Source organism: Lathyrus oleraceus, chromosome 7, assembly GCF_024323335.1.
Source record: "Lathyrus oleraceus cultivar Zhongwan6 chromosome 7, CAAS_Psat_ZW6_1.0, whole genome shotgun sequence".
Classification (NCBI taxonomy): Eukaryota; Viridiplantae; Streptophyta; class Magnoliopsida; order Fabales; family Fabaceae; genus Lathyrus; species Lathyrus oleraceus.
Window position 1 is genome coordinate 314,970,611 of NC_066585.1, and position 25,660 is coordinate 314,996,270.

The 25,660-nt window shown below is 34.2% G+C and overlaps 1 protein-coding gene across 12 annotated transcripts in view; it reads left to right on the top strand.

The window, feature by feature from the left end:
• LOC127106299 (uncharacterized) overlaps positions 1 to 25,660 on the top strand; it is a 130,893-nt gene that overhangs the window by 57,974 nt on the left and 47,259 nt on the right. For 3 of the 12 annotated variants that reach the window (XM_051043605.1, XM_051043604.1, XM_051043606.1), the window contains 18 exons: positions 17,620 to 18,033; positions 19,535 to 19,621; positions 19,713 to 19,917; positions 20,026 to 20,158; positions 20,277 to 20,369; positions 20,506 to 20,581; positions 20,666 to 20,731; positions 20,838 to 20,890; positions 21,034 to 21,200; positions 21,284 to 21,497; positions 21,582 to 21,639; positions 21,722 to 21,778; positions 21,864 to 22,112; positions 22,197 to 22,261; positions 22,359 to 22,415; positions 22,507 to 22,600; positions 22,688 to 22,828; positions 22,914 to 23,354. In XM_051043605.1, the coding sequence (XP_050899562.1) occupies positions 17,620 to 18,033; positions 19,535 to 19,621; positions 19,713 to 19,917; positions 20,026 to 20,158; positions 20,277 to 20,369; positions 20,506 to 20,581; positions 20,666 to 20,731; positions 20,838 to 20,890; positions 21,034 to 21,200; positions 21,284 to 21,497; positions 21,582 to 21,639; positions 21,722 to 21,778; positions 21,864 to 22,112; positions 22,197 to 22,261; positions 22,359 to 22,415; positions 22,507 to 22,600; positions 22,688 to 22,828; positions 22,914 to 23,060 (2,376 nt within the window). In that variant the 3' untranslated portion in view covers positions 23,061 to 23,354. Of the gene's footprint in view, positions 1 to 17,346; positions 18,034 to 19,534; positions 19,622 to 19,712; positions 19,918 to 20,025; positions 20,159 to 20,276; positions 20,370 to 20,505; positions 20,582 to 20,665; positions 20,732 to 20,837; positions 20,891 to 21,033; positions 21,201 to 21,283; positions 21,498 to 21,581; positions 21,640 to 21,721; positions 21,779 to 21,863; positions 22,113 to 22,196; positions 22,262 to 22,358; positions 22,416 to 22,506; positions 22,601 to 22,687; positions 22,829 to 22,913; positions 23,355 to 25,660 lie in introns of those variants that run through there. The other 9 variants (XM_051043614.1, XM_051043602.1, XM_051043611.1 and 6 more) reach the window with 9 other exon arrangements.

Here is a 25,660-nt window from a genome sequence, read left to right on the forward strand (position 1 = left end):
ATAAGTTATTCTCATGGTGATAATAGTGTATACCACTCTTCGACCTGAAACCACTATGGATCCTAGATGTAGAGTTGAGTGCCTTATTACTGATCCAACGTTATCCGTAACTGGATGACCATAAAGACAGTTGATGAGTACTCCACAAAGCATGCTGAGGGACATGAGTGTCCTAGATGGAATTTGCCAATCCTGCGTAACAGGATAAATGTCTATGGGCCCAATATTGAACTGGACAAGGGTGACACGGTCTATACCTTGTGTTCAATATAGACATAAGGGCAAAGGGGTAATTATACACATAATTATTGTCACAGGAGGTTTTGTCATATCACATGACATTTTCGTGACTTGGGTAGCAGTGATGTGTTGCTAGATACCGCTCACTGTTTATTATGTTAAATGCGTGATTTAATATAATTGCCAACGTCGCGAGAACCTATAGGGTCACACACAAAGGACGGATTGATGAGAGATAGAATAATTAAGGAACATCGTAAGGTACGGTGTACTTAAGCAGAATACGAAATATGGTAAGGTACGAAATACTTAAGTGATTTTGGCATATTATGAGATATAGGCCAAAATGCACTTAAGTGGGCTTTTTGGCTTGAAGCCCACACAAGTGGTTCTATAAATAGAGCTCTTGTGCAGAAGCTTCGTATGGGAATACAACACAACTGAAGAGTTGGAATTTCGTATCTCTCTCTCACTCAAAGCCTTCATTCATAACAGCTAGCACTGCGATTGAAGGAATCCGTTCGTGTGGACTGAGTAGAGACGTTGTCATCGTTCAACGTTCGTGATCGCCCCGTGGATCTGTATCAAAGGTTTTGATCATTATCAGAGATCTGCACCAAAGGTTTGAATCACCACAAGAGGTAACGATTCTATCACTGATCATGCCCATTTAAGGATCACTAAATGGAGAAATTTTTAAATTCCACTGCGCCTTGGATGGCAATTCTCCAACAGTGGTATCAGAGCCACTTACGAAACCATGAATCTGATATCTGTTTTTGTTCTGTAATAATATGATTAAAGACAAAATGAATCAAAGGTTAAATTGATATCGATCAAGTTACATATATGTGATATATGTAACCCTGATGCAAAATACATTATATATGATATAGTGTTCTTGTTTCGTTCATTCAAACCCTCAATGATTGTTTTCCTTTGAGCGATCAATGGTTGTTTGCTGCTTGATCCGACATTAGTATGGTGAAGCAATGACGTGTTGATCAATCATACTGAATTAACAATCGAGATGTGTTTGACGGTCTGAAATTGGTGCATCAGGGTTAGTGACGACACAAGGGTTGTGTTGTCAGAGAGTTATGCGTTCTAAACACTTTTCCGAACAGTGTTAACCGGTTAACGCGTATGGTTAACCGGTTAACGCAATGCGAAATAAATTTTTTTGAGTTTTCAAACAGTGTTAACCGGTTAACGCTTTTGGTTAACCGGTTAACGCAAGACGAAATTCAGTTTTCTGAGTTTTTCAAACAGTGTTAACCGGTTAACGCATATGGTTAACCGGTTAACGCAAGGCAGAAAAGAATTTTCTAAAAGTTTTCAAACAGTGTTAACCGGTTAACGCATATGGTTAACCGGTTAACGCAAGGAAATTTTCACCCGTTCGGCTAACTCAGTGCTTTAAAAGTGTCAAGTGTTGATACGAAAAGCGACATCGATTTTAAATGAATTGTTCATTGAAATGTGATGATCGGTCGTCGAAATTTAATTTGATTTTAATTAATTAAGGGAATTAATTAATAATAATAATAAAGTGTTTATTATTGCCTTGTGGTGATCGGTTATGGCCTTAGTCTTCCTTTGTTTTGCTTTTGGGTTTTTAAAATACGACCTGCGTGTCGTGCCTCTCTCTTAATCTCCCAAATGTAACTTCTTTTCTCATCTCACTCCCTCGTATGTAAAACGAGTTTCTTTCATGTAATGTAATGATATGAAGAAAGCAAAGAAGTCAGTGCCAAAGGAGGACAACCTTGAAGATCTTGCTTGGAGAAGCTTAGATCGTTATAGGTTAGCTTAGGTTCTCTCATTGGCTTGGGAGAACAATTGCGCTAGGGGCCATAACTGTTTCATTTTGTTTGTATGTATGTTGATGCATGTGAATGTATGTTGATGCATGTGAGAGACGGTTTATATGATAAGCAAGCCGGTGAGATCAGAAAATTGCAATTCCCTCAAAAATTAAATATTAAGTTTATGCTTTCCAAGTTTTAACACTCATCAAGACTAGTAATGGATAATGTAGGTTTCGCCTACGCGAGGTGCATGATCTATATATTAGTAAGGTGCGATGGGATAATTGTAATATCCAACTGTTAAAACAATGGGTCAAACTTAACAAAACAAATTATAATAAGATTATATATATGTTTAGAAGCAAGAGTTGGGAAAATCCATACGATGGATTAGAATAAGGAGTTATTCACCCAACTGAAATTTTCGAGAGTTGTATGAGATACAATTGGAAGGAGTTCCTACCTAAAATAACCTAGTTTTGTGTAATCCGCCTACGCGGACTTAGAACGAAGTGAAATATGGATCTCGACCCACTAGAAAATCTTCCAACGGGATTTTCCGAATCAAATGATGAGGGTCATTTGTTTTGAGTAAAATAGTGGGAGCATATTTAATTAAAGGCCTAATTGAATATGTCAATGATACTTATATTTTCATTAATCCTTATGTAGATTACCATGACAGCAAACACCTCTAACAACATCCTGCGATCAATCCTTGATAAGAAAAAAAATTGTCTGGGACAAATTTTCTGGATTGGCACCGAAACCTGAGGATTGTCCTCAAACATGATAAAAAGCTGTATGTCTTGGAGACACCTGTTCCTGAAGAGGAACCTCCTAGTTCTGCACCTAAGCCAGAAAGAGATGCTTATAAGAAGCATGTCGATGATGCCAATGAAACTGCTTGTCTCATGCTGGCTACCATGAACTCAGAATTGCAAAAGCAACATGAGAACATGTCAGCGTTCGATATGATCGAACACCTGAAGTTGCTCTATCAAGAGCAAGCAAGGCATGAGAGGTTTGAAGTTTCAAAAGCCCTTTTTCAAAGCAAGTTAGCTGAGGGAGCCCCTGTAGGTCCCCATGTACTCAAGATGATTGGGTATGTGGAAAACCTTGAGAGATTGGGTTTTCCCCTCGAAAAGGAACTTGCAACTGATTTGATCTTACAATCGTTGCCAGATAGTTTCGGTCAATTTGTCCTAAATTTCAATATGATTGATATGGACAAATCTCTTCCTGAACTGCTCGCCATGTTAAGAACTGCCGAGCAGAATCTGAAGTCAAAAGGGAAGTCCATTCTGATGATCGGAAATGGAAAGAGACAGAACAAAAGGCCCACTAAGCAGAGTGATAAGGGGAAAGGCAAGGAAGTTGCCAATCCCAGACCCACTGCTGCTTTGAAGCCTAGTGGAGGCATAGCAAAAGAAGGCACCTGCTTCCATTGCGGTAAGACCGGACACTGGAAGAGGAACTGCCCAAAGTACCTGGAAGATAAGAAGAATGGAGTAGAGACTTCAACTTCAGGTATTTTTGTTATTAATTTATCTACTTCTGCATCATTGGTATTAGATACTGGATGCAGTTCTCACATTTGTACAAATGTGCAGGAACTAAAAAGGAGTAGAGATTTGGCAAAAGGTGAAGTCGACCTACGAGTTGGCTATGGAGCAAAGGTTGCTGCTTTAGCCGTAGGAACTTTTGTATTGACTTTACCTAGTGGTTTAATAATTCAGTTAGAGAACTGTTATTATGTACCTGCAATCAGCAGGAATATTATTTCCATTGCTTGTTTGGACAAGTTTGGTTTTTCATTTATAATAAAGAACAATTGTTGCTCAATTTATTTGAATGATATATTCTATGCTACTGCACAAATGAACAATGGACTATATGTCCTTGATCTTGAAATGCCTATTAATAACATTAATACAAAAGGGTGAAACCTAACGAGTTAAAACCAACTAGGTAAGAATATTAAAACTCTTCGATCAGATCAAAGTGATGAGTATTTAATCCTAGAGTTTGATGACCATCTGAAAGAGTGTGGGATCCTATCCCAACTTACTCCTCCTGGAACATCCCAATGGAAGGGTGTATCTGAGAGAAGAAATCGAACCCTGTTGGACATGGTCCGATCCATGATGAGTCACACCAATCTTCCAAACTCCTTTTGAGGACATACACCATTGACATCAGCTTACACACTTAACCGTGTTCCATCCAAAAGGTTGAAAAGACACCATATGAGATATGGAGTGGTAAGAGACCACATATGTCTTACATGAAGATTTGGGGTTGCGAAGTTTATGTGAAACGACAAATTTCAACTAAGCTTGAGCCCAAATCTGACCAATGCTTATTTGTGGGGGTATCCTAAAGAAACAAGAGGATATTATTTCTACAATCCTTTTGAGGGCAAAGTGTTTGTCGCTCGAACTTGAGTTTTCCTAGAAAGGGATTTTATTTCCAAAGGAATCAGTGGGAGGAAAGTAGAACTTGAAGAAATTCAAGAATCACAAAGCATCGATACACCTATGGAGGGATTAGAGCAGGAAACACAAGTAGTTGTATAAGAGCAACCTGCTCAAGTAGAACAAGACCAGCGTAGGTCAGGCAGGATACGTCACCTACCTGAGATATATGGATATCTGATCTAGGTGATGTATTACTCATGGGTCAAGATGAGCCTGTGACCTACTCATGAAATCTTCATTTTGATGAAACAGTTAAACCGTATGGATTCATCAAGAACGAAGATGAGCCTTGTGTCTACAAGAAGGTTAGTGGGAGCATGATCATATTCCTGGTATTATATGTAGATGACATATTACTCATTGGAATCGATATCCCTACCCTGCAACAAGTAAAGTCTTGGTTGGGGAAATGCTTTTCTATGAAGGACCTGGATGAAGCAGCCTATCAGAATCTATAGAGATAGATCATGAAATGCTTGGCCTAAGTCAGAGTACATACATAGACAAAGTGCTGAGACACTTTAATATGAATGATTCCAATCTGGTTATGTGTTTTGCTTAAATAGTGGCACTGTGAACTTGAAAAGTTCAACGCAAGATGCAGTTGCTGATTCTACAACTGAGGCCGAGTATATTGCTTCCTTAAGTGCAGCAAAGGAAGCTGTTTGGATCAATAAACTTGGCATAGTCCCTAGCATTGTGGATCCCATTGGTCTCTATTATGATAACAATGGTGTTATCGCACAAGCTAAGGAGCCTAGATCTCACCAACGATCCAAACACATACTTAGGCGTTGTGCGAAAATATGTAAAGTACCTACACTAGACAATATAGCTGACCCACTGACAAAGCCTCTTGCGCAGCAGAAGCATGATGGCCATACTAGATCAATGGGCATACGGGGTATGTCTGATTGGCTCTAGTGCTAGTGGGAGATTGTAGGTGTAAGCCCTAGAGGCCAATACTTTTGGTACTTGTATCGAATTATTTATTAATAATAAAAGGCATTTTCTTTATTATGGTTGATTAATAAAGTCCCTAGAATAGATAGTCCGTTTAATGTATTAAGTGTGACTTAATCATGAGAACACATTAAACATAAGGGCACTATTCTTAAAGTATCCGTAGTCGAGCTTTAGTGTGAAGTGGGATAACATTAAAGCATTAAGACTATTATGTTTGTAGACTGATGATCGCATCTCATGGATCATGGATAAAGAGTTATCAAGTCTTAAACATAGGTATGAATATTAGGAGTAATATTTATACCGGATTGACCCGCTATGAGAATACTATATAGAAAGTTATGCAAAGTGTCATAAGTTATTCTCATGGTGATAATAATGTATACCACTCTTCGACCTGAAACCACTATGGATCCTAGATGTAGAGTTGAGTGCCTTATTACTGATCCAACGTTATCTGTAACTGGATGACCATAAAGACAGTTGATGAGTACTCCACGAAGCATGCTGAGGGACATGAGTGTCCTAGATGGAATTTGCCAATCCTGCGTAACAGGATAAATGTCTATGGGCCCAATATTGAACTGGACAAGGGTGACACGGTCTATACCTTGTGTTCAATATAGACATAAGGGCAAAGGGGTAATTATACACATAATTATTATCACAGGAGATTTTGTCAGATCACATGACATTTTCGTGACTTGGGTAGCAGTGATGTGTTGCTAGATACCGCTCACTGTTTATTATGTTAAATGCGTGATTTAATATAATTGCCAACGTCGCGAGAACCTATAGGGTCACACACAAAGGACGGATTGATGAGAGATAGAATAATTAAGGAACATCGTAAGGTACGGTGTACTTAAGCAGAATACGAAATATGGTAAGGTACCAAATACTTAAGTGATTTTGGCATATTATGAGATATAGGCAAAAATGCACTTAAGTGGGCTTTTTGGCTTGAAGCCCACACAAGTGGTTCTATAAATAGAGCTCTTGTGCAGAAGCTTCGTATGGGAATACAACACAACTGAAGAGTTGGAATTTCGTATCTCTCTCTCACTCAAAGCCTTCATTCATAACAGCTAGCACTGCGATTGAAGAAATCCGTTCGTGTGGACTGAGTAGAGACGTTGTCATCGTTCAACGTTCGTGATCGCCCCGTGGATCTGTATCAAAGGTTTTGATCATTATCAGAGTTCTGCACCAAAGGTTTGAATCGCCACAAGAGGTAACGATTCTATCACTGATCATGCCCATTCGTAAGGATCACTAAATGGAGAAATTTTTAAATTCCGCTGCGCCTTGGATGGCAATTCTCCAACATGACCCAGTGCTCATCATATTCACCTCTATTCATTGACTTTAGTGCAATTTAAATCAAATAATTGATAAGTCTCTCTGCACAGATTAAAGATCAAAATAAAGATCAGACTTCCACCTTCTAGGGTTTAACTTTCTATCCTTTTGTTCTCCCAGTAAAACAAAAACCATTTTGTAAATAAACTCAGAAACAATTAACCTTACGATTAGGATTGTATGATACGAGCCTTAAGCAATGGATAAGGAATGGGACTGGAGAATTCCTACCCCCATTCTGGATATCTTTGGGTGCGGGACGAATGACCCAGTTGCTCACTGTAGTCATCTTCATTCATAGACTTTAGTACGATTCGAATCATGACTCTCATTTCAGAATAAAAGCAAAATCACCTCATCAAACTCAGTTTTGCCTTTGGGCTTCATTTTTAGTTTAAAACCTTTTCAGAAAGGACGTGTTACTTCTGTTCTACCATGAACGATGCTTAAGCCTCCATGTGCGAGCAAGCAATGTTTAACTGCTAGAGTGCGATCCGAGTGCATCCGTTCTACCATAAACAGGCAGACGCTTAAAGCTCCCATGCTCGAGCATACAAGCCAGTCGATAGTAGAACGTGAACGTTAATACTGTAAGACCCTAATTTTTACCCTAAGATCCCTCATGGCATCACATCATTTGCTCATTGCATTGCCTCAAGGATCATTGCATGTATGGCTCCTTAACCCTAGGGTTGGGACTTGTGAGAGTGGTTTGAGACCACCAAGCATGCTTGTATTGTATATTATTTCTGTTCTTATTTTGATTACTAACCAAAATCACAAAAATATGTCACTAACTTTCTTTTGTTTTGAAGCTCAAGTAATCATGAGATCAAATGCTCCTATAAGGCTCCTAAGCTCAATGAAATGGCTAGATGAAGATGAGAACAAGCATGAAAATGGTCCACAAAGTTCCTAATCATCAAATATGTCTCCCAAGTATCTCAATTTTCCAATATGATCAAGATAAACCAAAGGGCTTGAGGATTGTTTCCCAAGGAAACCCTAATTCAACTGTGCATTGAGTGTGCATTGCTCATGAAACAACCTCAAACTATGATAAAATTTAATCAAGGGAAGTTCTTTCATTCATTATTTTATGCATATATGAGCCTATTTGAGTATCCTCAATCATTCATTCATCAATATTTGAGGTTTGGCCTTGAGAAGTTGACCAGTCAAGTCATCTGACTAACCTGAGGATCACTGAGATACAACTTTTGATGTGCTTGTTAAATGAAGATGACCCCAAGATCAAAAATGTTCTTAAGAACTATATGAACAACTTTAATGTTATCACAAATCCATTTTAAACTTTTAATGTCATCATTCACTTCAAAACATTATAGGTCATTTTGACTGAAACCCTCATTTTGGGTCAACTTCCCAAGGACCTATCTTCTTCATTTTTTATGATTTTGAGGTGAGACCAATTGAATTAGAAATATTAATATGTATAATTCAAATGTTATTTTGGGAAAAATTTCATAATCCTAAAATAAACACATGTGATAATACAAAACATTATAGGTCACTTTGGAACAAAACCATTGACTTTGAAAAATGTCCAACTTCAAATGACCATAACTTTCTCATTAAAAATCCAAATGATTCACATTTTAAGTCCAAATTGATCATATAGAAAATATCTACAACTTTGGTGTTGGAGGTTTTTCCATTTGAGGTTTGCATCATTGAAACATAAGGGCTTGAAGTTGATCACTTTTGGTAAAATTTTCAAAGGAAACCTAGACATGTTTTGTACCTCAAACTTCAAAGCCAGTTTTCATAATTTTCCAAACTCCAAATGGATTTTTTCCCAACATAACTTTTATTCCTTATGTCAAGAGCTTTCCAACCATTACTCACACCATCATGTTTGGATTTTCCATGTGGGACTTTCGAAGAGCTCAATGTTTAGGTTCAAATATGCAATTCACATTGAAACTTCATATGCAAGCAAATGTCAGGCCTTGTGCACATCCAATCCACTCCAAAATGATCTCAACATGCAATTCAATCCAATTCTGGGCCTCACATGCGCCTGTACAGGCCCATGCATGGAGGACCCAATTCTTATGCACACGAGCAAATCACCTCATTGCTTCATCTCCAGCTATAAATAGAGGGCCTTGCTCATTTAAATTTCAACCTCAAGGTGATCTGAAACCTTGCTGAATTGGAAACCCAACCTCACTCAAAGGAATTTCAATTTTTCAATTCTCAATTTCAGACTTGAATTTCAACATCCTTAGTTGATCTTCAAGTCTTAATTCCTTAGCCTTGCATCCTCATTACCTCAAGATCAAGTTGGAATCAAAAGCTTAAAGAGATCGTGTTGTTTAAAGTTGCACTTCAAAGGTATATCACTCAACTGTTTTGATCTGGATCTTGAAATACAATGTGAATTGCTTGAGTTTGAACTGTTTTCTGATGTCCTCGAGCAAGAGGCAGGCCAGTGGTGGTCTTAATTTCATGAATTGAGACATTTCAGTTTGTGCACCTTGATCTTCAAGCTCTGATTTCTCATTAAATAGAAACATGGAGGAAGATCCAAGGTTACAGGGGTGATGTACATCACCCCAGATTCATTTTGGTACCATTGTTTTTCATTTTCATTAAGTTTCAAAAACCTGCGCGTGGTGGCCGGAGTTTGTTCTTTGGCCGGAGAAGATGGTGGTTTCCACCACCATCCCCACGTGGATGCTTCCAGGCCTTCAGATCTCTCTCAAACGTTTTAATCATGGCCGTGTGTTATGTTGACCTGTTTTAAATACATGTGTGGCGCGCTTGACCAAGGCCTATGGTATGACAGTGCTTCTGGACCGCTTGATAACGCCACGTCAATTAATGAGACTCATCCAAGCGCTCCTGATTTTTCCTATTTTCTATTTTCTGTTTTAATTTCTTTTAATTTCTTTTAATTCCTTTTAATTTCAAAAATTCATAACTATTTTATTTGAAGTCACAAAAATATGAGACCAACACCAAAAAATTTCTTGAAAAATCTAGTTTCATATTCTGATTTTTAATTATTTTTGTGACTTCATTTAGTATTCTTTGTGAATTATTTTGTTTTTATTAGTTTTTAATTCATTTTAAATACTTTTTTATATCTGAAAATTTCAAAAATATTTTCTTAACACATATGGATCATGACAAATCAATGAAAAATAGTCTCATCAATTTCTTAATTGATTTGAGATTTATTTGAGATTTTAATTCATTTGTGTTATTTTTCATTGTTTTTAATTGATTTTAAATAGTTTCTGATTTCAAAAATGGTTGAAAAAATTTGTGAAACTTTGTTTGACCATGTTAGACCTATGAGAATTTAATTGGACTTGTTTAAGTTGATTTAATTGAATTTGAGATTTGACCATATTTTGTCCATTTTAATTTTGCATTTATTTTAATTCCAAAAATACCAAAAAAAATATTTGACTTGTTGACTTCTAATCTTCATTTCTCTTCTGTTTACCATTGGTTGATGATGATTTGATTCACATTATACCATTTGTGTTTGACACTTTAGTTCTTTGTCCATTTCATTTCCTCTCCATCTTCTTCTTTTTATTTTGGCCAATGAGTTAATGTCTTATGGTTGGTCTTGACATATGAGAGGCTTAACCTTCTTTGATCTAAATCAAACTCAACTTGATCCAAGATCAAGTGAGTTGCTTTGTGTCCAAGATAGGTTGCTTCTTGGTCAAGCAAAAAACCTAAAGTCCATACAAGGCCTTCCTTCTTTTCTTTTGGCATGGCAAGTTGTAGGAGCTTGGCTTACTAGTCATGATCTCTAACTTGTGTTTATTTGCCTATAGTTTTATTGAACGACCTCAGATAGGTGTGACTACTACATTAGTCCACTTATGATTGCTTAACATAGCGCTAAATTCAGATTAATACCTATTACACCAGTATTCAGAACCTCTGAAGGAGAAATAGTTTTTGAGACATATTCTTCAGAAACAACAGACGCTTCAACTCTATTCAAACCAACTATTACCTTAGCAAATTCCAATACACCAACAATACCAGCCTCTTAATTTTCAGCAACAAAGGTTTCTTGATGATTTTCTGACTGATCTAAGATGATAGTGAGAATGACCAAGAGGTGTATCTCAACAGAAAATGGTGTCAAAACCAAGAAAGGGGAATGACCATGAAGGTGTATCCCAAATTGTGGTGTCATAACCAAGAAAGAGGAATGACCATAAAGGTGTATCCCAAATTGTGGTGTCATAAACAAGAAATTGAGAATGACCAAGAGGTGTATTTCAAATGAAAATGATATTGCAATGGTCTTTAAACCAAAATGATCTGAAAGTTGAGCCATAAAAGGGCTAGTTGCAGACTTGACAATGAGTTGACTGGAATTGCAATAAAGTCTGGGAATAAAGGCAAATACTCTGAGCAACTGGGTCATTTGTCCCGTACCCAGAGATATTCTAGACAGGTGTAGGGAAGATCCCATCTCATCATTATCTATTGCTTATGGCTCATGGCATACAAGCCTAGTCAAAGACGGACAAGTTGTTGAAACAGGTTACCAAAGATGCTTGTGTGGGGATGAGTCAGATGATTGACTGCTGAGGAATGATGTAATCCACTGAGGGTCTTGAACTTGTTGGAGGCTAAATGCTCCAAGGTGACAGAGGCAAGTTCCATCAAGTGACCAAGGGACTTATGATTACTTGACAAAGATAAGAGGGAGATGTAATAGATGAAGGAATTTAGTAGATCCAATGTGAATTGGATCAAACCAAATTAGAGTAAAGAATTGATGAACAAACAAAGATGCATGATCATATAAAACTAGCGTAGGGTCTCATTGTTAGGTAGCCCAAGAGAAATCCATATGGGTGCAAAGTGTATTGTCCTATGTCTCATTGTTAGGTAGCCCAAGATAAATCCATATGTGCGTAAGAGTGTACTAAACCTAATCAAATGCATGCAAGAGGAGACTAAATCCTAAGTCAAAGTCCAAAGTCCAAAAGGTATTCAATATTCCAGGTCAAGCATACGATTAGGATTAGGTCCAAATTACTTTATCATGTTTTTATTCATCAAGTTTTAACAAGCCAAAAGTCAAACAAGATAAGAGAAACAGATGAATATATATATAGATAGAGTATGGAATGATGTGATGATTAATAAGACATAAAATAAAAGAGCATTAAGTAAATGACATAAAATTAAATGACATAAACTTAAATGACTTGAACTAAAGGAAATAATGTAAAGAGCGATGATTAATTTTAGGAGTTAATGGTTAGTCAATAATGTTGGGATAATTTAGCGCTATGTTAAGCAATCGTAAGTAGGCTTATGTAGAAGCCATAGCTATTTGAGATCGGTCAATAACAATGTATGTATTAGACATGTTAAAAAATTAACACTAATTTAATCTCCTACGACATGTAATACAATGATTAAAACAAGAGAGAGAGAGAGAGAGAGAGAGAGAGAGAGAGAGAGAGAGAGAGAGAGAGAGAGATGAAAGTAGAGAGAGTGAAAGAGGGAATCAAGTCAATCACATAGGAATCATTTTATCCTCAAATAAGAGGACTCAAAATATGGCGCATCGATGGTTAACCTATCATTAATGCAAAGTATTGAAGATGATTCACAATCATCTATCAACAATTTTGGATCAAAGAAGATTGATCAACCTCAAGTCCATCTATCAATGATTTGAGACGAGGAAGAAATCATCAACCAAGCAATCAAACTCAATTCAAAATATCAAAAAATCATCAAAAGAAAATAAAGTTCAATTAATAATCATTTAATATTGATTAAATAAAGAAAATAAAAGGGAAAATATCAGGGGGTGTCAAATTATCAAACAAAAGTCCAAAAAAAATGTGGAAGGTCAATAAAATTAAGAGTGAATGGACCTCAAAAGTTGGGGTTTAAAATATTTGAAAATGATTAAAATGAAAATACAAAAAGAAAACTAAATGGAAAGTAAAAGAAAATATGCATTATTTACTTAGAAACTTGAAGAACCCTAGTTCTTCAAAGTAAAATTAAATGGTTAATATTGAAAATAAATGACCAGTATGTTAGGACTTTTGATCAGTGGAACAAGGCAAAGAGTGTGGTAACTTGTTTGCTCAAGGTTGTAACTCGTATCTACCTTTTTGAATGAAGCTTCAGAAGTCAACAATGATGGATTTGGTAGCTAGGTTCCAGAAGGATTCAGACCAAAGCAAAGCTTCAAACACCTTTATAGGATGTCGATGAAGGATTATGGGTAAAGAAATGGAAGGAAAAGAGCTTTAAACGAAAAAGAGCTTGATTGGTTATTTGAGGTATCAGGCTTCAATGGTGGTAGGGTTTCTTTGGATTTAAAAGCTTGCAAATGAAGGCAACAACTTCCATTATTTATAGGGAATGTTTTGGGATTAAAATAAATGTGAAATTGTCTTGAATTCATGTGAATTGAGTGGGAAATTTTCATATCCAGTTAGTGTGAAATTTTGGTACCAAACTCGTGAATTTGGAACTTCTCAAGTTGTTTCAAGTTGTCCTCAGATGCGTTTGGTCATGGGTAATTGGTTTGCACGCATGAGAAGTGGTCCTAAGTTGATTTGTGCAAGTTTCAACATTATAGGTCACAAGCCAAAATAGAGTTAGGTCACCATGTTCAAGCTTTGGCCAAATCTAATCCACTCGCATGTTTTGTGTTTTTTTGAGCCAAATGATCACTTCATGGAGTAGAACAAGATACAAAAAGAATATATATAAATGGACCTTTGAGGTTAAAGTCGTGGTCTTGTGAAGTTGAGGTCGTGACCTGGTTTTGTGGGCTAGGCAATTGGTCAAACACTTTGCAGTATGTTTGGTCATGTTGAGGTCCTATGTTCATGATGCCATAACTTTTGATTCCCTAGTGCATTTTGAGCCAAACTTGGCCCAAATTATCTTTGATATAAGCTTTAAACAATGCAAAAATAATGGGATCAAAATAATGCTTGGACTGAAAATGGCAAAGGTGGAAAGTAAGGGTCATGGTTAGGTTTTGACCCATTTTGGCAACTTGGTCATTGGTACAAATGAGGTCCTAAATGGATGAATTTATGTTTGACCATTGAATGAAAGTTGTAGAGGATCCCAAGAGGAACACTTGGCTTAAAAAATCTTGGCATTTTAATAAAAATTGAAGGAGTTGTAGAGTTTGGACCAAAGGCATGTCATATTTGCAAATTAGGTCAATCCACCTTGCACGCATTTGTCCAAACTTGATGTTTTCTTGCATTTTAAACCATGATGATGATGATGGAATGAGTATCCCTTGATGAAACCTTGATTAGGGCATGAATGATATGGAGCATTGCTTGAAGAGTGAGGGTTGTGGCATGGAGATCAACACATGGAACACCTTTGAATCAACTTGAACCAAACTTGCATTTCCCTTTATCAAAGACATTGGCTTTGCCTTGCTTTCAAACATGAATACCTACTTGAGTAATAAGAGAAAAAAATACCATGTATTCATGAAGTTAGGGTTAGTTTCTCAAGTAAAACAAAGTAAAACCCTAGGGTTAAGATATAATACACAAAGTGACCATGCTTGTGATTCCATGACCAAATGAAATGGTCATGCATGATATGACTTGATGTATACAAATGAGGTATGTTAAAATAAAGAAAAAAGGAGGGTAAATTTTGGGGTTTGACACTCATACACTTTTTCTTTTTTCCGACCTTCTCTTAGTTTTACTAAAACGTTCCTTTGAAAGTTTCACAAAATCTTTTAAACTCTCCTCGAGAGAAGGAGGCCTCTTATACTCGTAAAAAAAATTGATTTTGTTGTTTTCTCCTAAATGTATTAGTGTAAGTATTTCAAAAATAATCACCTCTTTGATAATTTCCCATATAATTAAATTCTTCTCCAAGAAGTCCTTCAAAATTACACTAATGGTTTATATGACCACTACCATAGAAATCACGCATAAGATCTTGACATACATTCTGATACAGGGCTTGCATTCAATCAAATTTATTTTACATCTTAAAGCATGTTCTATAAAGAATCAAACCATAGATTCGCACAATAGTATCTAGTAATGTAAAAAATAAAAGCTGAAAATTAAAATTAAAATAAAATAAAAATTAACCGCATTCAAATGCTCCTAATTTAAAATATTTTTGCATATTATTTCCTAGTTGAAGTGATCAACAATCCTCGACAATGACACCATTTTGTTGGTGATAAAAAATGTTTGTTCATCTCAGTATAATGAGAGCATATTGTAATCATATCCACGAGGATTATCGTTAAATTGACAAGACTGAGGTGAGTGTACTTGTTATCAGAAGTATAATGAAAAGTAAATGTAATAGGGGATGTGCATAGTACAATTCACTAAGTTTTTCTAAAAATTCCAAAATACCTATATAAATAAGTTGTTTGAATATCTATGAGCAAAACAATTAAGTTCCCTTTGGAATCATTTGTCCCTTTCATGCGGTCTATCAATGCTTGAATATTTAATAATCTCTCCTTAGTCATGCTTGTTTTAAAGTATCTATCAACTATTTAATCTTTGAGTAACCCTATTCGTTAATGTCATTACTCTAGTGATGCTAATATAACCCAAGGGTCATTGGGGTAATACTTTTACGAAAAAAAATATTTAAAATTAAATCACTAAAACAAAAAAAACTAAAATAAATAAATATTACCTATTAATTTGGTAAATTAAATAAATTATAATAATAGAAATCAATAAAAACGTTTATAAAGAATTGCAGACAGACAATGCATGTCTGGCAATTAGCGAAAGATACAGAGAATAATGCGTCCTTTTTTAATTTGAATTATTTAATTCTATTTAAGTCATTCTCCAAAAATACAAGTTTGACCGAGATATATTTAAAGGATAAGATTGATATTTAAATATAAATATTTATTATATCATGTCTATCGTATCCTAATCACGAAATTTTAAAATAAAAAACATTTTATCTAGAAGATAAATTATACGATAAAACAAGCTAGTTTATAGTTCATGACTAATGACTAATAATTGATATCTTATAATTTATAGTTGATGACTGATAGTTGATAAGTTGATTGAATTTTTTTATAAAATTAGTGATTCCACTCGCTGATTAATGTAAAATGACATAATCATTTGATATTCTTTGTCTTTTAGTTAAAAATGTGTTTTAGTTAAAATAATAAAAATAAAAGTGGAAGAAAAATAATAATTTATAAGCTATAAGTTAAAATACTATTTAGAATAGCGTTTGAAAAATAAGTTATAAGCTAGTAAAATAAGTCTTCGTAATGAAAAAATCGTTACTAAACAGATTTTTTATTGCCATATTATAAAGTATATGTTAAAAAATATGTCTTTATAGACTAAATTTTATTTAAATTTTAGTTTATTTAAAATAAATTATTTATAAAAAAAAGACATAGCATTCCATGAATAAATGATAGATATGCACCTAACCAAACTTTAGGGGTAGGGGAAGGTTCACCAACAAAATAAAGAAAATTGTCTCAGAATAATAATAAAAAATTATTAAAAAAATTATTTATTAAATAAAGTAAATGTATTAAAGTTTTCTTATATATTCAATAATTATACTTTTATTATTTTTATAAATATTTATATATTTTGGAGCTCTATATATCCTTGTGATTCTTGTCAAAACAAAATATACAAACAAAAATATATTTGTAATATATTTGTAGTAGATAGGTCGGTTCTGTAATTCAATAGAAGGAACATCTTCTCATTCTTCAAAGTAACCTGTCTGTCCCATTCAGTTCAATTCTTTTGATATCTTATAATTTATAGTTGATGACTGATAGTTGATAAGTTAATTGAAGTTTTTGATAAAATTAGTGATTCCACTCGCTGATATTCTTTGTATTTAATACATGATTTTTTATTTTAAATTAAAATAAATCATAAAGGGTAAAAATGTGTTTTAGTTAAAATAATAAAAATAAAAGTGGAAGAAAAATAATAAATTATAAGCTATAAGTTAAAATACTATTTAGAATAACGTTTGAAAAATAAGTTATAAATTAGTAAAATAAGTGTTCGTAATGAAAAAAATGGTTACTAAACAGATTTTTTATTGCCATATTATAAAGTATATGTTCAAAAATATGTCTTTACAGACTAAATTTTATTTAAATTTTAGTTTATTTAAAATAAATTATTTATAAAAAAAAGACATAGCATTCCATGAATAAATGATAGATATACACCTAACCAAACTTTAGGGGTAGGGGAAGGCTCACCAACAAAATAAAGAAAATTGTCTCAGAATAATAAAAAAAAACTATTAAAAAAATTATTTATTAAATAAAGTAAATGTATTAAAGTTTTCTTATATACTAAACAATTATACCTTTATTATTTTTATAAATATTTATATATTTTGGAGCTCTATATATACTTGTGATTCTTGTCAAAAAAAATATACAAACAAAAATATATTTGTATAAGTTTGGTGGGTTCTGTAATTCAATAGAAGGAACATCTTCTCCTTCTTCAAAGTAACCTGTCTGTCCCATTCAGTTCAATTCTTTTGTTCAACCCAATTCTCAATCCCACCAATTTCTTCTCAAACCCTAACTCTTCATCACCATTTTTCCATTAGTGCATGCACTTTGCCACAAAATAATTTCTGAGCTACTCAGCTTTTGAAACCCCTCGTTTTTCATTGATTGAACCATTTCTCACGTATCAATGACAAAGAGCACTGATTCTGAGAAGTATGAGGTTGTGTCTAAGGTCCGTCCGGGTTTTCGGAGAGAGTATCTCAATGCCTGTAAGACTCACTCAGAGATCTGTGGTGGTTCGACATCTCTCAGCCGAACCCGGCCAAGAAAGAACCGGAATGTGGTTCATGTTCCTGAACCTATGAGGACAAGAAATGGTGTGGAAAATATCGGTGTCGCACAGAATGGTGTTTTGAGTGAAGAAGATGCCAGAAGTGAAGTGGAGGATGAAACATTTCAACCTGTTCGTGAAATTGGGGAGACCAGTAGAGATCGCAGACTAAAGGTGTCAACTAAAGTAAATAAGTTCAAACCTGCTTTTTCCAACTCTAAGAAGTTTCCCTCAAAGCTGAAGGACCTGCTAGACTCAGCGGTTCTCGATGGATTGAAGGTTAAATATGTCCGCGGCATCAGGGTAATGTCTTATTAACTTGTTGTATTTTTTTTCTTTCAGTTTTGCAGTTTTGCAATATGGGATAGCCATGGCATTGCAATGGGGTGGATACCGCCTCCCCTAAAAAAAATACACATCCGTTTTCAACGGGATTGGAATTTGTGTTCTTATCCCGCATGGATCTCGTTTCTTCGTCGGGATTGGAAATTGTGTTTTCATCCCGCATGGAAGGATACGGTTTCTCCGCATGGATCTCGTTTCTTCGTCGGGATTGGAAATTGTGTTTTCATCTCGCATGGAAGGATAGGGTTTATCCGCATGGATCTCGTTCTTCATCGGGAATGGAAATTGTGTTTTCATCCCGCATGGAAGGATAGGGTTTCTCCGCATGGATCTCGTTTCTTTGTCGAAATTGGAAATTGTGTTTTCTTCCCGCATGGAAGGATAGAGTTTCTCCGCATGGATCTCGTTTCTTAGTCGGGATTGAAAATTGTGTTTCATCCCGCATGGAAGGGAAGGGTAGGGTTTCTCCACATGGCCGCATGGATCACCTTATTCATCGGGATTGGATCATGTGTCCTCATCCGAATAAGGTTTTTCCGCATGTGTTCTCATTCCGCATGGATCGGGTTTCTCCGCATGGATCCGATTCTTCATTCGGGATTTTTCTCATTCCAAATGAATCGGGTATATATATATATATATATATATATATATATATATATATATATATATATATATATATATATATATATATATATAATATATATATATATATATATATATATATGTAATATAAGTTTTTCCTCTTATAAGTATTTTTTTTTCATTTTTAACTGATGTAGAAAAAATATCATCAATCAATGATTCCCAAATATTTTTCATAAATTTTTTATACTCATAGTAAAAATAAGTTAAATGAGATTGTGAATATGTATCGATAGTGATAATGTAAATGTTTTTACACATGTATTTTGAGAATAAACTTTTAAGAATGTCACTTTAAAGTGATTTGATTGGGCGCATATATATATAAAAAATTACATTATTAATTGTGAATAACTATTAATCTCTTTATGGAAAATGAAAATTTATTTCAACATAAATTTTTTGTCAACTTTTAACAACTTTAAATTTGGTTAAGAAAATTATTTGAAAAGTATTGTTTGAAGAAATTATTTATAATAATAGTATACTTTTCAAGGGTGTTAATATATATATATATATATATATATATATATATATATATATATATATATATATATATATATATATATATATATATATATATATATATATATATACTATATATATATATATATATATATATATATATATATTATGTAAAATAATATAAAAATAAATAAATTATACCTATAATAAAATTTTAAAAATAATTTTTAGGTAACAAATAGGTTCATCTTGAACCATGCAGAGTTAAAGCCAGTTTTCGAGCTGTTGTGAACTTCAGTTATGATCCCTTATTAATTTTGGAGGTGTGAATCTGTGTGTACTTTTGTAGGTACGAAAACCTGGAGAAAAAGATTCACCGGGAGTGATCAAAACGACTGGAATCGAATGTTATTGTGATATTTGTAAGGGAGTAGAGGTAAGTGAGTGAAGATACATTAGCAATGTTGCTTTTAAAATCACATGTCTTAGTAATTTTTTACATGTTTGAATTGTTTTGATGAGAGTAGGTTGTGAGCCCGGCTATATTTGAGGTTCATGCTGGAAGTGCAAACAAACGTCCCCCAGAGTATACTTTCCTCGAAAATGGGAATACTGTTCGTTGTGTAATGAACGCATTTTTGAACAGTCCTATAGACAAAATGGAGGATTCTGTTCATGCTGTTCTCGGAAACTTTACTATGCAAAAATCAAAGTTCTGTTTGAACTGTAGAGGTTTGTAATGCAACTCAGGTTTATTTTCCCGCCATCTTTTTGTTGTTTTGCATGGTTTTTGTGGAGAGTTTAACGTTTGATTTTGAAATATATTGTTTACTTTTCAAGATCCCAAGGTTGTGTCGAGACTGTTCTGCATTGCATGCGAGGAGTTGAAGGCATGTCAACCTAGTCCAACTCGTACAACTGAGACTATTATTAGCTGTGTTTCACCACCACCACCGTCACCGGCTATCCCGAGGTATTTTGTTTGTAGACATTTTTTTTATACCTGCATGACATCTAGTTAATCACGTGTAAAAATGTAGTTTATGCAGTTGAACAGATGGTTAATTCAATTCACGGTCTAATTATTTCAGGTCTCCAGAACCAGCTGAGCCTCAAAAGCCATCGTACAAAGGAATGAAGTACAGTGCAGCTAGTGATAAGAGGCATGGAAAAATAACTAGAAAGTGAGTGTGTTTTTGTTTCTCATATCTGAAACATTAATATCAGTTTAAAGTATTCTTTTGTTCATTTATTAACATGCCAAGTTATTGTCTTCTCGTTCATATAACTTTTCTTTATTATGTTTTTAAATTTTCAAAGGGACCAACACCTGCATAAGTTGGTCTTTCAAGCACTGGAACATGGGGCTGATGTGACATACATTGCTCGAGGAGAGGTTGATTTGATAATGACTTGTTCTTACATTACATATTTTCTTTCGACTTCACTTTGCTTAAGAATTTTTTTGTTGTGTTGGTAGAAACTATTGGATGGTAAAATAAACCGTTACAACTCTGCAATTACGTGTAGTTGCTGTGACGATCTGGTACTTTTTCTTATCACGTCGTAAATGTTATCCCCGTCTATCGTCTATCGGCTTCAAGTAAACATCTTACACGTTTTTTCTGAATAAAATATTTGATGACGAGCAGATCAGCCCTTCTACATTTGAAGCACATGCTGGCTGGGCATCCCGACGCAAGCCGTGAGTTTTTCTTTTAACTTGTACTAATAGATGTTGGTTACTATGCGTCACTCTCAGACACTCGTACGACACATGTAGGAAAACTCAGACAAGTGTTTTAATATGGTGTTTTGCGAATCAACTAGTGTTTTTCTTTGTTGCAGTTACCTGCACATATTCGCTGGTGGAGTCTCGCTACATGAGTTGTCCATTTCTCTGTTGAAAAAGCAGAAAATTTCTAGGAGTGCCGACAGTGATGGCCGCTGCAGTATTTGTGAACAAGGAGGACATCTTTTATGCTGTGATGGATGCCCAAGAGCTTTTCACTTGGGTGAAGTTTTGTCTATTTTATGTTGTTATTTGGACAAGAGCGTTAGAATAACAAATTTATAACCTTTTTTTTTTCTGTTGCAGAATGTGTGCCTCTTAAATCTGAACCGCGCTGTATTTGGTACTGCAAATATTGTTGTCATAATGTATACCATAACGAAAGACGCGAAGAGCGTAACGCAAATGCTCAGGATGCTGTAAGGGTTGCAGAGATGGCTCCTTTGGAACAGATAGCCCAGAGAGCCCCCCTTACGGTTAATGATACTGAGGCCGTAGAAGGTGGATGTCCACTGTGCAGGTAATTCCGATGTCCAGAACATTTTTCATCTTTATTATTATTGATGTTTTGTTCTTGATCATCGAAGTGTGTTCAACATTCTAGGGAAGATGATTTCCAACTAAAAGGTTTTGGTCCTCGGACAGTAATTATTTGCGACCAGGTATTGCTTCGCGCGAATCATTGTTTTAAGTCTTACATCACTATGTGTTTTGATTAAATTACTGATTGATTTTTCATTGCAGTGTAATAAGGAATATCACGTAGGGTGTTTGAAGGATCATAAGATAGCTGACCTAAAGGTACCAAATGTTGTCTTTTTATTCTGATTTGAGTTTTTTTTTTCCATTACTATATACAATTGTTAATAAGAGTTATTTTTACCAGAAATTACCTAAAGGGGACTGGTTCTGCGGCTCGGAATGTCTTCAAGTTCGGACTGTCTTGCACAATTTAGTGATTCGCGGGGACGTGCCAATTTCAGATTCCCTCCTAAGCTTGATTAAAAAGAAGCATAAAGAAAAAGGTTTAAAAACTAACTACGGTCTTGATGTGAAATGGAGGATTATGAACTGGAAGTTGCTTGCTTCTGAAGAAATTAGGGCATTGCTTTCGAAGGCTGTTTCTATCTTTCATGTGAGTATATAGTTACAGTTTTGTTGTTAATTCGATCCGCTGGATTGCGCGATTTTAGTAATGACTGACATCTGTGCTGTTCAGGAACAATTTGATCCCATAGTGGATGCTGATACAGACATAGATTTCATTCCATCAATGATTTATGGGTAAGCAGCATTTACTTCTTTTTGTACTTTGATTTCCTCTACTGACTCTTCTGAACATGTGAACGCAATTTGCTTCGTTTCGATTGGATTTCCACAGGAGGAGCATCAAGGATCAATATTTTGGTGGAATGTACTGTGCAGTGCTCACTGTCAAGTAATGCCGAGTTTTGAGTAATCTTTTGTTGCTAATTCCATGTTTAGTTTGAAAAATACTTGATTTTGGTTTGTATTTTCTGTTATTACAGCAAAGAGGTTGTAAGCACGGGGGTATTCCGCATGTTCGGGCGAGAAGTGGCGGAGCTTCCCTTAGTTGCAACTAATGCAGCTAGCCAAGGAAAGGTTAATTACTTACTCTATCTTGTGTATTTAAATTCGAGCAATCATTTGAAATATTTTGATATTGATAATGTTCATGTTTTCTTTAAGGGTTACTTCCAAGCCCTGTTTGCCTGCATCGAGGGCTTGCTTGGAGAGTTAAAAATCGAACGGTTATTCTTACCGGCTGCTCATGAAGCTGAGTCGTTATGGACCGGGAAATTCGGGTTTATGGCACTAGACCAGGATGAGGTGAGTAAAATTTTGAAGTTTGCTTTGAAGCATGATTTGTTATTATTATTATTACTTGTTAAACAAGCTATCGTTCTCGTTGCAGACGAATTTCTATACGAGTTTGTACCGCGTGATGATGTTTAATGGGGCAGCGTTACTACAGAAGCCGGTTCCTCGACCCGCCATAACGGAGTATGTAGCAGAAGATCCATTTGAAGCATGTGCAAATATTTGGTGTGCAGAAGAGTAACTGGTCCTGTTGTAGCCAGCATCATGTTTGTTGTAATAGGGAACTTAGAATAAGGGTGTTTTTAGATTTCAGAATAAAGGAAACTAGGACATGGGATTTTCAGAAACTTGCATGTTTTGGTGCTGATTTTATTTACTTGTCATAAAACTTAGTCATTTCATTTTCTTGTTGTTGGTATGAATTTTCTAGGGGTTTCAATAATGTGTCTTTTCACACACCTTGAGTGGAACAAAAATATTTGGAAACTCATGTTATGTATGATTTTCTATGTTAATTTGATTACTTGTGCTTTAAGTCTTTTGTCAACAAAGATTTGACTTTTCAATTACTCTTGTGTGTTTAGTGTATAATATTTGGAAAACAAATTAGGTGTATTTTATAAAAATGAAAATGGAAAACCCTTGATGTAAAAAAGGTAGGACAAAAAGTTCATTTCTTGGATTTAAGCATGAAATGAAATGGTTTACATCTTTAAAAAAACAATTTAAATGCATCTTGAAGTAGAAAAGAAGTGGAAATTAGATTTAGGAGGTTTGAAAATATAGATAGAAAGACTTGTAAATTCTTTTACTAGGAGGATAGTAGATAAGATAGAGAGAAATGATATAAAAAAAAAGGCTTTAAAATAAATCTTAAAAAAATTATTTAAAAAATATTTTGACAGAATTTAACTCTTATAATCAACCTCATTTGGTGGAATACAACTTTTATTCTTGTTGTATGTTTGATTTTTCCATTATGTATATTTTGGAATATAAAAGAAAAACATAGTTCTGTTGGATGTGAGCTTTTATGAATTGTTATACTTATCCATAAGATATAATGTTCAAATCTCACATAATACAAAAATTTAGGAAATTTACTTATATTATAAATGAGATAAAACATTTAAATGTGTGCATTATCATCGACAAAAATGTCATGGGGGCATTCATTCTCCTTAATAAATGAGATGCAAAGTTTTGATTTTTATCATTTATTTTATATTATATGAATTTTTAGAATGCCCTATTATTAGTAGTAGTGATTAGAGGTAGCAAAATAGACTTGTCCTGTCAGAAGTTTGTTTTGCTCGCACTTTTTTTTGTAGGACGAGTTAAAATTTTAAACATACACCCTCTAATATGTCTGTTTCATCTCGTTTTTTATATGCTTTTGCGGACACGACCATTCATATTTTTAGAGTTTAAAGATGCAGTGCTAGTGAGTCTTCTCCGCCCCACCCTTATTTGCAGAGCGGACCAAAGTTTTAAACATGTACCTTCAACTATTTTCGCTCAATTATATCCCTTTTTTTGCTAATTTTTACATGGCATGCCAAAATAAGGCGGACATGTTCATTTACCATCCTTAACGATGACTAAAATTTATAGAGAAATTGGTTGATCATCACACAAGATGGATTATCCCTTTACACTATAACTTTTTTCATACCCATAAAATAAAAATTAAATTCTTACCCACTTACTTAAAAGATTCAAATATCTTATCACTTGAACTGATTCATTGTTAATAATATTGCTTTGACTTATTTTGATAAAATTTTGTTTATCAATATTATTCAATTTATATCACATAAAGCAACGATATTCAAATATTAAAACATGATAATGTCACGACCCATACATATATTTCTAGAATAATATGTATGTAGCATTTAAAACATGATAATGTCACAATCCATACATATATTTCTAGAATAATATGTATGTAGCATTGATTTTTGATACTGAAAAAAAACCGTAAGCGTCTAGATGATATCATGTTCCATGTACGATACACGCATAGATACTAGTATATAAATAATACAAGGGATATCTCAACCTAACTAGAGTTTTTGACCAAAGTGCCACATTTCTTAAATGAAATTTCTAAAATGTCATCTACTAAAAAAAATTCTCAAATCTCACTTTTTTTTATCATCTAGGGGATTTTTTAATTAATTTTTCTGCACCCTCCATCTTGGATGGCGGACGTCCCAGAAGTCTAATTGGAGTCCGCCAGCTATGATGAAGTCCCTTTCTTTTCGATTTTTAATTTCTGAATTTAATTTTAAATAATTAAAATTATTTTTTTAATATTAAATATTAAATAAAAAATAATTAATATAATATTAATTTAAATAAATAAATTAAATAAATATATTTTTCTATAATATTTTTAAAAAACTATTAAATATTAATTAAAAAGGGTAAAAAAAAGTTCATTTCTTGGATTTAAACATGAAATGGTTTACATCTTTAAAACAAAAATGTTTTTGAATGCATCTTGAAGTAGAAAAGAAGATAGAAATTAGATTTAGGGAGTTTGAAATATAGGATAGAGAGGAATCAAGTAATTAGATATAAAAAAGACTTTAAAATAAATCTAAAAAATATTTTTTAAAAAATATTTTGACAGAATTTAAATCGTATAATCAACCTCATTTAGTGGAACTTGACTATTATTGTTGTTGTATGTTTTATTTTTCCATTATGTATCACAATTTTCCATGCATTTTTCATTTTGGAATATAAAAGAAAAACATAGTTCTATTGGATGTGAGCTTTTATGAATTGTTGTACTTATCCATAAGACATAAAGTTCAAATCTCACATAAT